The sequence below is a fragment of the Dendronephthya gigantea genome, unplaced genomic scaffold, assembly GCF_004324835.1.
Source record: "Dendronephthya gigantea isolate DGI-Jeju-01 unplaced genomic scaffold, DenGig_1.0 000014F, whole genome shotgun sequence".
NCBI lineage: Eukaryota > Metazoa > Cnidaria > Anthozoa > Malacalcyonacea > Nephtheidae > Dendronephthya > Dendronephthya gigantea.
In genome coordinates, this window is record NW_021163024.1 from 2,071,788 (window position 1) to 2,090,332 (window position 18,545).

The 18,545-nt window shown below is 35.7% G+C and overlaps 2 protein-coding genes across 4 annotated transcripts; one reads left to right on the top strand and one right to left on the bottom strand.

Annotated features, from left to right (window-relative positions):
• Positions 1-232: 232 nt before the first annotated feature.
• On the top strand, positions 233-9,785 carry LOC114519804 (allene oxide synthase-lipoxygenase protein-like). Of its 3 annotated transcripts, XM_028539983.1 has the most exons (13): positions 300-317; positions 894-1,843; positions 3,504-3,531; positions 3,662-3,720; positions 4,249-4,328; positions 5,771-5,963; positions 6,246-6,480; positions 6,753-6,953; positions 7,106-7,345; positions 7,783-8,024; positions 8,225-8,406; positions 9,087-9,177; positions 9,550-9,785. In XM_028539983.1, coding segments are annotated over exons 3-13 (1,545 nt in total). In that variant the 5' UTR covers positions 300-317; positions 894-1,843; positions 3,504-3,529; the 3' UTR covers positions 9,570-9,785. The 3 variants fall into 3 exon arrangements, with proteins under 3 accessions (XP_028395780.1, XP_028395784.1, XP_028395781.1); XM_028539979.1 differs by lacking the exon at positions 894-1,843 and having other exon boundaries at positions 233-317; XM_028539980.1 differs by lacking the exon at positions 300-317 and having other exon boundaries at positions 332-1,843.
• Positions 9,786-13,353: 3,568 nt separating this feature from the next.
• On the bottom strand, positions 13,354-16,747 carry LOC114519677. The gene is made up of 9 exons (XM_028539849.1): positions 16,676-16,747; positions 16,423-16,458; positions 15,285-15,341; positions 15,097-15,150; positions 14,948-15,004; positions 14,770-14,826; positions 14,581-14,637; positions 13,863-13,892; positions 13,354-13,485 (listed from the first exon to the last, which is right to left on the bottom strand). The coding sequence occupies exons 1-9, from the start codon at positions 16,689-16,691 to the stop codon at positions 13,364-13,366; spliced, it is 486 nt and encodes a 161-aa protein (XP_028395650.1). The 5' UTR covers positions 16,692-16,747; the 3' UTR covers positions 13,354-13,363.
• Between the last annotated feature and the right edge of the window lie 1,798 nt (positions 16,748-18,545).

The following is an 18,545-nucleotide window of genomic DNA, read 5'->3' on the forward strand; positions in this document are numbered from 1 at the left end:
CAGTTATCGACGCTGGCTCCGCAACTGACGGGTTTATGACGTACGCGTGCTGTAGCTATGCCTCTTCCCAGCTACGTAATGTAAAGACATTGAGTGATCGAGTCCCTTCCAGACAGCATAAAAGTTTTTTCGATGCAAAATACTCTTTACCATGGTATTTTGCGTCAAGGATATACGTATCAGTGCACACGACGTCATCAAGGAACAACTCTTACGTAGCCAACGTTCATTAATCATTGTTGTTGACAGCAGCCGAGGCAGGAGCTGAAATTTTGGTGGATCTCAAATTTAACTTGCAAGATATCATCGCCTGTAAGGTAGGAACACGCGACCAAAGTGACATAGTTAGATGTATATGTTATCTCAGTTCTATCTATCGACAATAGAAAGTTGTATATGTTACATATCATATGTTATACATGCATGTCAGTTCTATCGATATACTACATCTTGAAGTACATAAAATCCCGTAGAATTTATGTTCGCTCTATTACAGTACTCGATAATTTTTTTCAAAGGCATGATTTTTTTTCGATTCTTAACGATGTTCCAAAGACTTTTAAAATTTGATTCCAGATATTAATTACCAGTATTAAAAACGGATATACCCTACGGGTTCATGATGCGCGTGCTGCATTCAGTGGCGCCGGCTGGTTGTCCCGTAATATAGAAGGGATCGTTGCTTAAATTGATTAACGGAATTCTACCAAACGAAACGCTTGAAGCGATCATATACATAGTATATCGAATCAGCAGATAGTTACAAACCGCAATTGTAATTAAGTCAAAATATAAGGTTATTACATCAGCACTGCATAATGTTCGAAGGTTTGAGGAAGCGTGAAATGAATATTCAGACGGTTACGAAATGCGCATACATAATGTTAATTTAGCGTTGTAAAAAAAATAGAAGGTCAACATTGATGAAGAAATTACTGGAATGGTGAAAAAAAGTGCTCGTGTTAGAAACAAAAATGCTGACGGTGATGCTGGCGAGGAATGTGAGGATTTGAGTGTAAAATCTAGCCAAGAAACCCTGGATATGTTGGTTCAATGATCACGTAATTACTTTTCCTGTCATGAAATGACAGCCCATGGGATTTCCTGTCAAACTATAATAGTGCTGTCGTACGAAGTTCAAGAGTATCACGACTTAAGAACATAAGTTCTGGTGGATACTAGTTTGTGTCAATCATTCCTTTGTTATGTTTTGCACTTAAAACCTTTAGGTCTGTTCACACGATCCAATTTCGTTGGATCCAATTCACTTAATTCTGACGTATAGAATGTAGTCTGTTATCGATAAACATTACTGCATTGGCCTCAGTGCATTTGCTGCCACAAACATCATAAGACAACAGACTATCTCAAATGGTTATCTCAGAATATCTCAGGCTTGCTGATTTTTTGTCTTAGAAATTTTTGTCAAATCTTTTTATATTGTGAAATATTTGCCGTCAAGTGATACGATAATAGCGAGCTTACTCTTTTTAAAATCGGGAGATCGAGAGAAGGGACTTAAAATGTTTACGTTTTACTGAAGTTAAAAAGTAAAAATTATTTTCTTCTGCACCTTCTGGTTTATTTCCCCTCAAGAAAAATTCGTGACCATGACGGCGCCACTGACTGTATGCATCATCAGCTACATGATAGGACTGAACAAAGACGCTTTTTCAATGGCCATAGTAATTTGCATCGAGGATGTACGTGTCAGTGAGCATAGCAGTAATAACAACTCCTTGATAGTCAGTAATCAATTCAGATGCATCGTTTAAACGGTAGAGCGCAAAAGCCGCGACATTATAGTTGGATCTTGAAATCAAATTTTATCATCACCTCTAAGGTAGGAGTTGACGAGCATGTGTCATATAGTTAGATGAATATAATATGAATGTCAGTTTTATTGACAAAAGAAAGCAGAATGATGCAGGATAGTGACAAATATGTATGTTAATCCGTTCGATCGACAGGATGTGTTGTGCAGGATCATATACATCTTGAGTACATCAAAAGCCGTAAAATTTTTGTTTGCCTCAGTACAGTAGGCGCCTACTTGATAATTTTTTTTTCAAAGTCATAGCTTTTTGTCGATTCTTCTTTGCGTTTCTTTGAGCAAAAATTCAACCCCTGAATCAATGGCGTTTTAGCCGAGGTATATCACTCGTGCATTAATTAGTGAGGTGAATATAATTCTATACAATCGGTTCATATTGAGCTTTCATGCTTAGGGTCTGTTTACATGGAGCGAGTTATCCCGGCTAGGCGAGGTGAAAACTGCATATATTGAAAGGTTAATCAGGTTAAGCCTTTGATGTGATGGGCTTTTTACCTCGCCTAGCTGGGATAACTCGCTCCATGTAAACAGGCCCTTACTTATATCAAAGTTCACTGAATCACGAATATAAATACATAAGCCGGCTGTCAATTTCAATATAAACTGTGGTGATATATAGAGTGATATAAACTGTGGTGATATTTAGAGTGCTGCTAATATGAGGACAGTCATGTGCAAAAAAGCGGCCCAGTTTCGGGTTTCCGTTATACTCGATTTATTGGCACGGCACGGCTAAAATGGGTACCTGTTCCAATTTTATTCGTGCCCGGCCTATGTATTGGTAGCCTGAACACTATAATATAAAATTGGGAAAAGGTACCCATTTCAGCCGTGCCGTGCCAATAAATTCAGTGTAGTGTAAACGGGGTTTAAGTTGCATGTGGAGAGATTTTGTCGGCTGAGGAACGATATAGGCACTAGTTTGCCGGCGGTATTCTATGTAGAATTGTCGCTGATTGGTGAACGGTCATGGTTAGTTTTTAAGGTCTGAAAATGCTATGAACTTTATAAACGCACCTGTTAATTTTTTGTCTTGGATGAAACATTACGGTTATGAAACATTTACATAAGCACAAGCTCAAAATTTAATAATCCAGGAAGCGTGAAATTGATGAATATTTAGGCTATGTGCACACGGTAACGTTTGTCGTTTTGGAGCGTTTTCACATTCGTTTTCATGCCAAAACTGTTTCAAACACCGTCAATTTACAATAGAGGCTGAAGCTAATTTAACACATTAAGCATACTTTTCATCGGATCGTGTGCATGACAGGGCGTTTAAACAATAAAATAGACAAAACAATTTTGAAAGCACTCGAAAACGACGCTTGTTTGCATACATGGCCTTTTTATACACCGTGTTATCTGCATATGTACTCCTCGCTATTTTAATTTATCTAAATGTTTTCAGTCACGATCTACCTGGTCCAGCGTTCTCACTTCTAAGGAAATTTCCTTAGAAAAGTTTGACTCTATCGAGAAGAGAGAGGAATATTTAATATATTGTTTTCAAATGCTCTTTGTCTAGGCTTATTCCAAGCTTCCTTCCCCACAATAAAAAGTATGCATATTGTGAGAGCACTGACCTGTTCATATATTTATAGCTATATATAAAGAGTATAATATTATAATTATAACGTTTTGTTTTCCGCCGTTTCCGTTCTTTTAGGGTCGGTAAAAACTCCCAAACCTAATATGTAAGTATATTATATTGAATAGGATATTAATACTCAAACTTGATAACTAGAGTATTTGTTTCGTTTTTCCAACAAAAATTTAAAGCAGACATTGTCACATTGGCTTCTTTACTTTGCTAATTTCCTATAGGTGGCTGCTACAGTTATCATGGATTATTTATGGGTTACAGTTCGTAAACAGCATGGGTTGTAAGTATCCGTTTGCTTACAAGCGACTTGTGTTTGATATTAATCTGTGTCCGAAAAGCGTTCAGCCTGTTATGATTGAATTATGCGTACCTACCTATGTAATAATTGTAATGATAGAAGACGAGATTAGACGTTACTGCACGTACTTTGCATGCATAATTCCTTAAGCCGGTTTTCCACTAGGCGGAATTTTTCAATCGAAGGAAATTTTTCGCCTGAGATTCTTTTCATTGTGAGAATTCGACCGTAGCGAATTCTCTTTACCGGTCACAATTGAAAAGAAAATCGAGCGAAAAACTTCGTTCGGTCGAGAAATTCCGCCTTGTGGAAAATTGGCTTAATACTACTGCTAGCATCGATAATTAAGGGGGGGGCATACTCATATACTCATGTTAAGTGATTGTAGGGAAAATAGATTTCAAAAGAGATTGATAACATCGAACATGAATACATGAATATCGCCCCCCCCCAATTATCGATGCTGGCTACGCCACTGCTTGGATGATAATTATAGTTTCCTCAATCCAGGGAAAAATTATGGATTTGAGATATTCGCCGAGAAATTTGGTAAAGAGGAGCTTGAGAAGCGAATAAAAGATGAACACACGGTATGGTTGTGAATATTTGTTCATCTTATTTTAGTAGAATTTTGAAAGTAGCGAGGCTTAATTACGAGTTATTGACTCAAGGCCTTTTCACAAAATGTCAAATACATTAAGTAATTTAGAAAAAATCGTAGATGTGCAACGAGGATTAAACATAATTGAAATATAGAAGGTTCTCTGGTTGAAATATTTAAATTTATTACAAGCTTTCGGCTATCAGTCTATAGCCTTCAACGAGTAGAAAATATAAATTCAAAGAAGGACGCTAACAGTGAAACATGAAACTACATGTGAGTCTAACGACAGTATGAAAAGGTTATATGATATATAGAAGGAATAGCATGAAATATGTAAATTTTAATTAGTGTTTTTTAGTGAGCATAGTATATTGTCCTGGAAGTGGCTTCAAATTGTTGTCAGCTTGATCGGATAAAGCTGTATGCCATGACTCTAAAGTTTTCCGACTGCGGAACTCTCTCTTTTTTCTACCCGTTGAAGGCTATAGACTGATAGCCGAAAGCTTGTAATAAATTTCAATATTTCAACCAGAGAACGTTCTATATTTCAATTAAGTAATTTAGTTTGTATAGATACACCAGGTAAGTAATTAATACTGCAAAGCTTTCGGTAGGCTACGTTAATCCGGGCCTTCATCAGTCCAATATTCACTTCCACAATGCAAACCTACAAGAATATTATGTCAAATACATTAATTTAAAATGTGGCTGTTTTATTGTTCCTATATCTTGTTTTCAGTTTGGTTAAGTTTTTTCTTTTCTTCTCGTTATTTTTCATGCTTATACAAGAGAAGCAACTATTGAAACATATCATTTTAGATGCTATTTGGCGGTGCTTACCAGTAAACGCTGTCGAAGTCGTTTATTCTGGGCTTTGTTTCGCACAATAATTATCGTAAAAGTTATCACTGTATGCATACTAATGATAAAACACGGCTTCTTCAAGTTGCTGTACGTAAAATACATCCGGCCTGCTGTGAAAAATGTAAACAAAACGAAAAACTAAAGCAATGTACGGTTAAAATGTGTGAAAACCTTTCCGGAAAAGGCTAAAAGACCGTTAAAAATAAAAAAACATACCCGGAAAACTTGGCCGAATTGCTTGCAGAATCTATAATTTTTAATATATACCGAGGAACGAAGCAGCGAGGTCCATGCAAAATATCTGTGTTTCATCAAAATGTGCAGACCGAGCAAGCGAGGTAATAGGTTTATTATATTGCCAATAATCGATTTATTATGTGGCTAAACTACATAAGATATCCGGGATCTTGTCCTTATACGAAATCATTTATACGGACCGTACCACGGTCCAGATATGGGTTTCACGGACCGCTCGTCAACCAATCAGAATAGAGGATTTAAAAAAGCTAAATAATTATAATACTAATCCAGTGAAGAAAATCTTTTTTTAATTTTCTAATTTAGCCACCACAAAATGCCACTATGTTTGGTGGACTTAAATTGAAATTAACGACAGAAAAATTCAAGACTTTATTCACCATTGCCACAACCTTAAAGGGATTCCGTAGAGCTACCCACACTGTTGGTACTGGCGGAATTGGAGAAATAAAAATCGTTGATGATCCGAAATTTCCTGAACACGAATTCTTTAGAGCTGGTTAGTATTCCATGATTTGAGGAACTGCTCGAAGAATTGCTTGGATGATGAAAATTCCTATTTGAATCTTCGAACATCTGTTCTCGTCGTAAAAGCCATCAACATGTTTTATCTTTCGACCGAAGCGATGAAATCAAAGACCAAAAATTGAGAAAACTGAAAACATAAATAAAAATGAGTAAAATCAGAAAACATGAATAACGAATGAACATAGGGATGTATTGTAACTTACCATGTCATTCTACCCTTGAAATATTTTCTAAAATGTTCCATTCCCTCAAGGTCGAAAATTCCCTGCCAGATTACGTCATGCAAACCTCAAGTTCCCGGATGATGCTGGTGCAGATGCGAGATCGTTCTCGATCAAGTTTGCTGACAGTGATAGCGAGAGTCCAATGGATATAGTTATGAACTCTGGTGAAGCTAATGTATTTTGGGACACTTCAAGTTTAGAGGATTTTGTTCCTATGGACGAAGGGGAAGCGGGTAAAGAATATGTTTACAAGAATCCTTATTAGTAAGTTCCTTATTACTTATCCATATATCAGCATTTGCAATAGTGATACGTACTTACTGTTGTAAGTGCAAATGCCCGTCCTCAAAGACCTCATTTACATTTTTCAACAATTTTTGACAACATCTATGGTGGTAAAACGGGCGCCGTCTCCTTATTAGACAGTCTATTGTTGACATCCATGCTTTTGTAAAAGTTTATTTTAATCAAATTTCAACAAAGCATAATCCCAGCTCCTTCCTTTTGACAGTAAAGGAACATAACTTTTGTTTTAGTTATTACAATCTGGTCGAGGCCCTGAGACGAGCTCCTGAAACCTTTGCTCATCTCTACTACTATTCTCAACTTACGATGCATTTTAAAGCAAAGGATGGTAAAGTTCGTTATTGCAGATATCGTGCTCTTCCTGGAGATGTTGATATCAAAGAAGAAGATGAGAGTGGAAGATTAACAGAGGAAGAACAAAGAAAAATTTGGTGAATACTGCACATCTATTATTTGTTCGTCTGTGATTTTGGACTTCACCTGAAAAGGCAGCTTGAATCATCGGATCCTCGTTAACCAACCGATCAATTCAACACCACTATAAATCCACCATTTCTACAACTTTCTTTTCTCTGTTCTCAAGGATTTTCAGTCGCCTTGCTGATGAGAATCGACCAACCGACTATTTACGCCAAGAGTACGTCGATCGTCTTTCCAAAGGCCCAGTAAATTATCGCTTGCAAATTCAAATACATGAAGCATCTCCAAAAGACACTGCAACCGTCAACCACGCTGGTATAATGTGGGACAAGGAAACACACCCATGGTTTGATCTTGCTACTGTCACAATCAAGACACCATTGTCACCAGATGTCTTGGAAAGGTTTGATATCTCATTTTTAGCTTTGATGTTTCTTCGTATATTTATCAGCTTTTGACACAAACCTTGCATCAAACGACTGGCCGAAAAGATATACAGACAATACAGTGTGTATAAAAAGTTTATCTTTGTCGTAAATCACCACGCATCGTTATATAGAGAAATCGTTTGGTATGTGTAAGTAGTTTAAGCCATCGTCCAGCTCTTTTACAGAAAAGTTTGTAAACTCAAAACATAAACACTGTGAGCAAGGATGACTAAAAATGCAGTTTAAACTTGACATGCCTGAAAAAGGGATATTAGCAACACCTCTCTCCCTCAACCAAAATTAAAGTATGAACAAATTGTTAGGCGTCATAAACTTTTCCAAACTTGATACAATGTAATATTTTTTAACGGTACCTACTGCACACCTGTTCTATTTATTTTACTAAATTTAGAACGGGTTTCAATATTGTCAACCAACCTGAATCGTTAGGATTACTCGATGCTATTTCACCTGAAGATTACAACAGTATCGGACATATTCGAGTTGCTGTGTACTCTCACGTTCAGCATCTTCGTAAACTGAAGTTTGGATCTGTGACTCGAGCTGATCAAAACGCTGATTACACTATCGAGGTTGAAACTGGAGACAGGAAGAATGCCGGGACGGATGCTACAATCACCATTAGAATAACAGGTGAATTAAGTGACTAGTAGCCAGTAATTTGTCTGACCTTCAGCAAAATAGTCTGTTTTTAATGCATAGAATGTTTATTGTTAAGCAAAATACAAAAATTATTCACAAAGCGGATAACCAGGGTGATCAAACTGAATAACCAGGACGATGATACGATTTTCCCTAAATTTTAAATTATCCATTTGTTTATTTATCTGCAGGTATGAAAGGTCGAACAGATTACCTGAAGCTGGACAAATGGCTCCATAATGATTTCGAGGCAGGAAGTAAAGAGAAATATGAAGTGAAAGCATTCGATGTTGGTGACATTCAACTCATTGAACTTCATTCTGATGGAGGAGGATACTACTGGAGAGACGATCCAGATTGGTTTGTGAACAGGGTAAATGCATAGAGTATACTGGATTCACAGTAGCGATATAGAGAGTTCTATATAATTATATGGTGTTCACTGTGTTCACTGGGTTGAATTGCTTGAAGTGATTGCAGAAAAATCTGCACCGTACGTACAGAAAATTTTATATCAGGAATAAGAACAAAATAATAACAGAAAGACAATAAGAACAAAATTTCCTACATTTGGTAGATACAAGTCAACTTCATCAACTATCCGAATCGAAATATTCGTATGAATGTAAGATTATATAAGTTCGTTAAGAGAACTCAGTCAAAATTATCAGCAGTTTTGAAATAGGCAGATTACAGATATAGCAAAGGTAAAAAATGCAGTTGCCGAAACGTTTCTAAACGGCTGCTCTATCGATCCGCTAGACGTCGTCAAACAGTGCTCAAAGTCTGTGGTTGCGACAGCCATTTTTGTCACAATATTCTGGTAATTTTACAGCAGTACTTCTTGGAAACAAATTTATATTCCAGAAATCTTTATTAGTCATCAAGTCTTTACTTTCTTGTTGACCTTCAGTGATTTCCTGCATGACATTGACTTACTTTTCCAAAAGTTAAAACGAAGACGCGCTTGCTCTACAGTATTGCCAAAATAATTGTGTAATTGTAATTGTGCGATATTCTTAAAAATTAAACCTAAAAATTCCACTAATATAGGTAAAAGTTTCGAGCTCCAGTCAAGACCGTGTCTACTCTTTCCCATGCTTCAGATGGATAACCAAGGATATTGTACTATTTCCTCGTAAAGGTAACACGAGTTATAATATCCTGCAATAGTTAAACAAAGTCATATATTGTGCACAAGTTTCAAAACATGTGGTGTCTTTTTCAACATATCAAAATATAAAGCTCAGCAAGAAAATTTAAGCTTTTAAAATTTAGCAATTTCAGAGGATGAAGTGAAAATACATGCCTTATGCCATTCATGTGATAATAAACCTCGCTTCCTTGGTCTTTACCCAAGAATATCTCTTTCCTGCAACCCTCACCTTTTGGGTTTCATCTGTCAGGAATGACCTTGGTGTAGAAAATTTCTAAAACATTGTGCAAACGTATATTTTATTACATTTCCAAGAGATATTTAGCTATTAAACTTCTCATTTATATTTGTTCATTCAAGATAATAAAGAAGCGAAATGAGAAATTGGAACTTGCAGTCTTCTTTACATCTATCTTCTTTCTGAACGTGTTCCTAATGGAACTTCAATCTAGTTTCAACTGGATATGACATTTTTACAATATCATATGTAGAATTAGGTTTTAATTTTTCACCTAGTGAAGTATAAATTTTATGTTTTAATAATTAATTTTAGTGTGATGATTGTTCTATTCATTCGTTTAATTCAATTAAAAAACATTTTAATTAATAAACGATGGTGTAACAGAACTCCAAGCTACGTTTAATTTTTTTGTGTCCTTGAATAGTTGAAGCTACAAGTAGTTTAAACAATTAAGCATTACGTTCTAATTCGCTACACTCAAACGAACGTAAATTATTTACATCCTATAATTATTTATCCGGCAAATCAAAGACACGTAAACATCGAATAACATGGGTAATGCTAACCACGCCACCCAGTTGAGATACCACGCTGCATAGCTGATTTTAGTGTGCTGTAATAACCGATTTGTGCAGTGATAAAATGAGAAATGTGCAGTGATAAAATTAATGGCATTTTCTCAAAAGACCTGACTCACTGCAGAAGTGGATTCATATAAATTATTAAGTATATAGTTTGTCACACAAAATGCTGGAAATCAAGTCATAGGGACTCAAAAATACAGAAAATTTTGTGCAAGAGATCCTGCAGACCCCTACAATTCCCCCATCTTTTAATTACCAATTTCCAGTTAGAACCATTTTTATCATATCCGTCTCCACTATACTATTGTGATGATATGTGCAGTGATGGAAAATTCTTAAAATTAGCTATGTCACACAGAATGACACGCACCATATTACACCAGTTAGTAAAACCTCACCGTGAAAAGACTGATTATTGTCTGTCTCCAATTTCATCTGATCATTGGCATTACTATTCGCAATGCTTTAATTGTATGCGAAAGAAGAAATAAGGTAAATGAATGTAACAAAAAGCGTATATGGGCATAATTTAAGTGACGTAATAGTGTGTAGGTATAAAAAAGAGGATATTTGCTCGTGTTGAGTGTTTTGATAAATTGAGTTCCTTCGGACAGAGGAGTGGAGGAGTATCGAACTTATCTTCAGTAAATTCATGTGGTTTCGTCTGAGCCATACTAGCTCTCCCGCTGTGTGGTCAGTGGATTCTAATTAATCTTTCCTGCCCATACCTTATGCCGCTGGGCATAGAAGTTGAGAATTGCGGAATATAGAATACTTTTGTGATTATCTTTGCAGCGTATCTCCCAGGCTGATTTAGCTCTCTTAGGGGCTGTTTACATGAGCCCGGTTACCCGAGATTCAACGAAGCGTGAGATGATTTTGAGGTATTGAAATAAGCAGATAACATGATCTTGGCAGTCGTATAATCACCACAACAATAGCATGTGCTTGTTTGGTGTCATAAAGACTTATTTCAATACCTCAAAGTCATCTCACGCTTCGTTGAATCTGAGGTAACCGGACTCATGTAAACAGCCCCTTATTGCGTTTCTCGTCGTCTGTATCAGGGCGTATATAATGAAACATGTGTGATGCACTTCAAGACTGGGGCTAGCAAAGAAGAGCGGAGATGGGAGGAAATTAAAATTTTAACTCGAAACTCAAAGAGACAAAATTAATGTGTTAATTTGTCAAAACTGTAAAAATGGTTCTATCGTTCGCCTTTTGCCTCAAGCGTGATAAAATCACATATTTTATAACTTAGATGAACGCCCCAACTTGGCTTATTTTAATATATGCTGGATAAACACAATGTTTGCGTTTTTATGATGGTCGGACTGCCTGTATATAAGCGCCTGGTTTTACCCCATATTACGTTACTATATGCGAAGTCGCTTGCCCTGGCATGACGCAAAGGTGCCTATCTGTACGTTTGAAAAGAGCATTCTACTCTGCCCTCTTCTAGTGCAGTAGGCCAACATTTTTCTGAATGGAGCACGATCTATTCTTAGCCACACTACAAAACCAGTTCTCACTACTTATATACCTTTATCTTAAATTCATTTATCTCTGAATAACCTTCTCCTATTGAAAATTTCTCAATAATTATAAAATCCTCACGTTACTAAATCAATAACTATCATATTTTCGCCTTTCTCGATGCACTCCTAATCAAACATAACAAACCTTTCCTTAACACTGGACTTAAAGACTAAAGCAAAGAACTACAACTGTTCGCTTGATTACTCTATTTTCTAATTGTCGGGTCTTATTGGTTACAATACATGCATTTATACATTATCAAGTTTCTCGTTGCTTGGATTAACTGTCCTTTCGCCCACATACTGAATTGACACGTGTGCTCTCTTTCTCTCTCTGTGCTGTATAAGCATTTGCTACTAACCGTTGCCCTTTCAACGCAACAAAGAATAGATATCGTGACAAAGGAATCCGGTATAGTGTAAATGGGGCCTCGTTTGCCGTTTTTGAAACTAATTTGAAGCCGAATTTGGAAGTGCATTGCTATTGTTTTTGACGGTATTTTGAGCAAAATAATTAACTAGAAATACATGCATGCATGCATGCAGCACCCCTCGCCATTTTCAAAATAATTTCCTGCCAGGACCTAGATATAACTATAAGTCTATATATAGGTCTATATTGAAGCGACATTTTACATTAAAATATAAATTTACGTTTTGCAAAAACCCTTTTTGAAGTTAAAACGACGGTGTAAAAGCCTTTCATAGCCTATATTATAATACTATGACTTTGGAAAACGACGTATCAAGCTCACATATGAATAAACAACATTCGTCTTCATACAGCAAACACCGAATATCATAAACAACTATACTATAGAAACGTACCCGCTTAAAACATTTTAAATCGTTCCTTTTTCGCTTTTTAACACGGAAGAAAGTCATTAATCGTCACAAGGAAGCTCGAGACAACGAAAAAACAAGGAATGAAAGAAATAAAGAATACACTGATCATAGAAGAAATGCATAAAAAAGCGAGGTAAAAGTTGGCGATGATGTGTCACTTGGACAGGAAAAGAAACACAAACAAAAAACCACGTATTTTTACCCAGAACCATACAAAGCTATTTCGAAAAATAGTGTAGAAGTAGCAGCTCAACAAAAGATTGGTCATGAAGTCACAAGAAATATATCGCATTTCACGAAAATAATGAAGCCAGAGGACGACATCGCAGATGATGAATTCAGATGAAAGAGTACCAACAGAAATTCAGCCCAGACCTAATAACCATCCTAATCAGAATGGTGATGGTATATAGAAGATCATCTTGGAACTGACCACCGCCAGATATGATAATTAGTTAGAACAGTGTCATGAACGACGATATGATTCGTGGTAGATTTGTATATATTAATGATACAAACATAATGTTCAAATTGGGAATTTCGTTTAAACCAAGGGACCTGGTGAGAATATTATAGTAATGTTAGTAAGCATCACGAACACGCCCACATGGGAATTAATAATATTCTAAAAATAGCGATTTTTATATATAGTGATTAGTATATAAGAAGTTGTTGACAAGAAGCCGCAGCGAGAGCAATCAACAAAAATATTGGTAAACATTGTACGTGTAGTTTAAAATATGCTGTGAGTAAACTAAATTTATCCTCAATATCCTATATAATTATGTAGCTTTTTATATAGGCTAAATATTATAGCGTTACGTTTTAGAACAATACTTTTTGCGCAGTGCTAATATTTCATTCAATTTGTTATTTTCATCTGTCTGGCACTGGCTCATCAAAACCAAGAACGTGATCAAAGAATCTTCACAGAATTAATTTTCATATACTCGACTTCTGAGTTAATGTTTGATCGCACAAATAATGTAAAGAATGGCTGAAATCACAAGAACTAGTGTCACGACTACCAAGATAAGTGCCGCGGTCACCAGTTTCTTTACATCATCAACTTCATCGTCCTCGTCTTAAATTAAACAAAATGTCAATATCAATTAACTTTGGCTTAATGTTCGTCATGTATTGTAAGTAACATCATTATTATGGTCAATATATTATTATGGTTAAGACACATATAGTAATTATAGTTCACAGCAGAGCTAAAATGTCTTATTCATAAAAAAGATTTTTAAGAAGCCCCGAAAATCGGACGTCTGCCCCCAAAATATGGAACGTCTCGTCCCAAAGAACAGTAAGGTACCTACACCATGTATATACTAAAGGTTTTTTCTAATATCGTGCGCATCTTAAAAGTAGGCAATTTTTTCAAAGCGTTACACCTTGTAGTTGCATGTATATACACATGTAGGTTTATATATTAAATTTTAGCAAAACAACTCTTACCATTTTCCCCTTGCTTCCCTGCAAAACCATCTGTTTAGAAATATTGGAAAATGAAATTAGGATTTTGGTTATAAAGTAAAGTTACCGTGTTGTATCAAAAACTATGCCTATACGTTACTACGTTACGCATGTTACTCCCATGCATATTCACAGGAACAATTACTAACAATATGAGATCAAACTAGGAAACGAAATACAACCGCACATGGTCAAACAAAGCAATGAATATTATAGCTGCTTTGAGTTTTACACATTATATATATGCTACTATTTGTACTTCCAACATTGTGATATTTACGTTCGAGAATATTATTTTTATAAAAACATGTACGCTTTTGGGAGCGTACGTGCATTCAGTGCCGATCATTCATGGATCTATGGTAAGTCAGAAAAAATTATATATACAAGACTCTAACTTGCAATCATATTGGCATAGATTTTCAAAAATATTTGAAAAACCAATAGTGTTGTTATTAAGGTATTTTGAATTGCAAATTAGGCCACGTAGGCGAGGTGAAAACTCCATGTATATTGAAAGACTAATCAGCTAGGTTAAGCCTTCGTGATACGCCTTTTACCTCGCCTAGCCGGAATGACTCGCTCCATGTAAACAAGCCCTTAGTATAAAACTGTATGTTTCATGGGTTGGAAACCAGAGTCTTTGTAGTTACTAGTGTTAAGAGTTTCTTTATTTACAATATAGGCCGGTCTACTGTACCTCTATTTTTCACTATTGATGTTGACGAAAACATCGAGGTAGGTGAAGATATCACGTCTGTAATAAATTGGAATAAAACTTGTTATTTAAGCAAGCAGAGAACATGCGCCTTAATTTGTTTGTATGAAAATTTTATTACTTTTCTCTGTAGTAATTCATGTTATTTTTTTTCAAACAGAGTCTATGTACCTCTTTTTTCCACTATGGATGTTGATGGAGGCATTGACATTGGTGAAGATGTCACATCTACGTTTAAATAATTCATAATGAAACGCTTTAGACGTCGACTCATCTCAAAATTATTGTATGCAAATTATAGTATTTTTTAGTTATTATTCTATTTTTTTTTAAACAGAGTCTATTGTACCTTTATCTTCCACTATGGATGTTGACGGAAGTATCGCCGTTGGTGAAGATGTCACGTCTACATCAAAATAGAATGAAACGTTATATGGGCTATACGCACCTCAAAATTATTGTATGTAATCATTTTCATAATTATACAGTCTATTGTACCTCTATCTTTCAGTATTGATGTTGATATTGACAAGAATACCGACGATGTTACGTCTACATTAGATTAAAATAAAGCTCGTTATTTATAAGGGAAATGGAGATCGTGCGCTTTAATTTGTTTGTAAGTAATTTTCATCCTTTTTTAAACTGATTCATGTTAGGTATTTCTTCATTCACAGTCTATGTACCTCTATTTTCCACTATTGATGTTGGCAGAAATATCGACGTCGTTAAAGGTGAAACGTCTATAATATATGGAAGTAGAAAAACTCGTCATTTAAGGCTACGTTCATTCGGGACCGAACAAACTCGCGGAACCCTGATCGAATTCGGCCGTTTTAGGTGTTCAGACGGCGAAAATGAATGAAAATTTGACCGCCTCTAGTCTCTACGTGTTTTACGAGGAAACCGCGGACAAATTTGGGACCGGCCCCGTGTAAACGTATAGCCTAAGCAACACAGACACACTAATAGCCGGGCTAGGTGAGGTAAAAAGCGCATCGCATCAAAGACTTTCTTTCAAACCTGTCTTTCATTGTAAAATTATGCAGTTTTCACCTCGCCAGCCGAACTCGCTTCATGTAAAGACCCTAAGCACCTTAATTTAGTTGTTTAATTGTTAGTAAATTTTCATCCTTTTTAATTTTCTGTAACGCTTCTGAATACAATGCATGCACGAATCTTAATCTAAGATGGCGTGCATGATATAAAATGAGCCTATTCATTTTACAATACGAGTTTACAAATAAACAATTAATGGTGTTTCCATTACTGATGATGTTTCCGGCCAGATAAATTTCCACCTTTTTCCACTGTTTGAATTTTTATTTCTGTTTCAAAAGTTTGAATTTTTATTTCTGTTTTTTATTCACTATTTTAATATAGCCCAATCTATACAAAAAATTAAACGCCAGAAACCTACTGATATACTCTTTGGAAACAGCCTATTTTGAGTATGACTAGACTTAAATATTCGTAAATGTTTAAATGGATATTTGCTAAATTTACTTTAATCTTTAACCTTCCAGTTTTCACACCCTTACAAAGAGTTAGGTTTTCAGGATTATGAAGCTTATTTATACCCTGCATATGATAAAGTCCAGTTAGTTTAAATGATATCTATAAATTCATTTGAATCAGGGAATATGATATAGAATGATGATTTTTCAGAGATTGCCTTTTCTTTCAGTCCTGGCCACTGGCCCTGGTACCGAGCCGTCGTAATTTAAACTTTTTAAATGCGGTCTTTGATAATCTAGCGAATGTGTTGACAAGTGCTAGCTTAGTAGGGTCGAAATCTGAGCCTAACAATTTGAAAACACTTACTTGTGGTAGAACCCTCTTTCATGCTTGGAGAGCTTTCTGGAAGTATAAAACAGAGTTTAAATAAATTTTCATCAAATGTGTTTAATTGAGACACGACGAATTCCAACAAAATTGCTCCCATTTTTTTAATATTTAACTCGTTTTACAAATGCAAAACGCAAAAATAGTAAAACAACTCCAAACAATTATACTGCACCGTCTGCACGCTATTTTTCGCCGTAACTTTTTTGAAAATATTAATGGATATATTTACGAATGGGTCTTTCCATGACAGTAACCACTAGACTCTTCACTCTACAATTAATTTCATTTCTTGCGAAGCATGATGCCTGTAACTCTCCTGTTTTTTTTAAAAATACAGTACGACTACAAACGACGCGTTTCCCATTTGATGTAGGACATTCGGGTTTCACCACATTGTTACCAGGAAAGAAGATCCTAACCGTGGAAGGGTGCAGATTAAAGGAAGATTTACGTTGAGAATCATAACGAGGTTTATCAGCAATGCAGGTAATATTCAGTTGATCCCCAACATAAAGACTAACGTCCGACAATGTCATGTTAAGATCGGGTTCCGACTCACTAGGATCTAAGAAAAAATTGAAAAAAGGCACATTGTAGTGTTTATATTATCGAGTAACATAAAGTATACGGGGGGATTGCAAAGATGACGTTGTTGATAACATAGATGTTCTAAAATGAATGAATTGAATCCTGTTTAAACTGCATTTAGATCAGAATTATTTTACATACATGCATGCAGGAGTTGTGCTTTGGCTTTTTTACGGACACATATTTGTCGTCTTGATAATAACTATTGACCCAATATTTTGTGATGCATTTAACAGTGCACGTGACACTTAAGTGTGAATTCCATAGATTTGTACAGTGAAGATTTGTAAGAACCAAGAGTACAGTGAAAATGAATGTTTTACATTGACCAGTATTAATTTTACAGTTGTTTGGGTCGACAAATAGCTATAGGGTTATCCGAGTCGGGGATATGAAAATTGAAATTGTGAAAATAAACTTGGTCACGTATATACGATCCCCAATTATTAAGCTTTTTTAAGACGCTGGCTCTCCAGAAAACGTATAGACACGCTAAACTATTTCACCTTCTCTAGTTTTGCATACTTTTGGCATTTTTCTGAGTACTAGCTTTTTTAGCAATTCCAGCGAGTTCTTTTGGTGAATGGTTCTTAAATTGATGCGTAGTCCCAAATACTTGAAGTTTGATCCCAAATATTATGCAAAATTGACGGACAAAATACTGGTATATACTATTCGTTGGATATAAAGTTTTCCGTCGGTACGCTTACCTTTCGACGGCTCTCCCGTTTTGCATTGGTTCGAATTTGTAACACAAAATAAAATAGTCAGAACTATCAGTTGAACTGGGAGATTATAATCCATTTGCTGCCTCGTAAAACAATTAACCTATGGTAAAAATATGTACTTTAAATTGTGTAACCAGCGGGTGGACATTAGGGAAGAGTGGAAGGGGGAAGGGGGAAGGGGGAAGGCCGGACACATGGAATTTTGAAACACAATCCGTCACAAGCAATACTTGTTGCTTTGAATATCCTTAATTGAAATGAATCTCCTTGGTGATCACATGCATAATATACAATTTTAATTATTTGTTTAGATGTTTTTATTCCCTGCCTTTATATTTACTGTTGCGTATATCAAACTATATATAATACAAGCCGGTATATATTGAATGGAGTCGCCTAAACTCAGCTTAATTGTTATAGCCCGATCGTGTGACTTATATTAGTGCGATGATGCTACCACATTTCAATATCATATTATGTTAATGACGACTAAGTACTTCTCCAGTTTCAACATTTCAAAGGTCTTTATACTGTATCTTACACGTTTGCAAGAAAGCATTTTGCATAATTATTTTTGTCCTAATCCGGTGTATAATTCGTATATTGTTGTCGATGTTCTCTAGAAGAATATAGTCTGAATTGTTAATCTATGAAATGGTTAAGAAACATGCACATGCAATTGTACGAAGTATAGTGGGAAAGCCATGCACTTATTGCTCATGTTAATTGAAGTAATAAAGAACTTTGATGGTGTTAATATTAAGTACGTACGTCATTAAGATA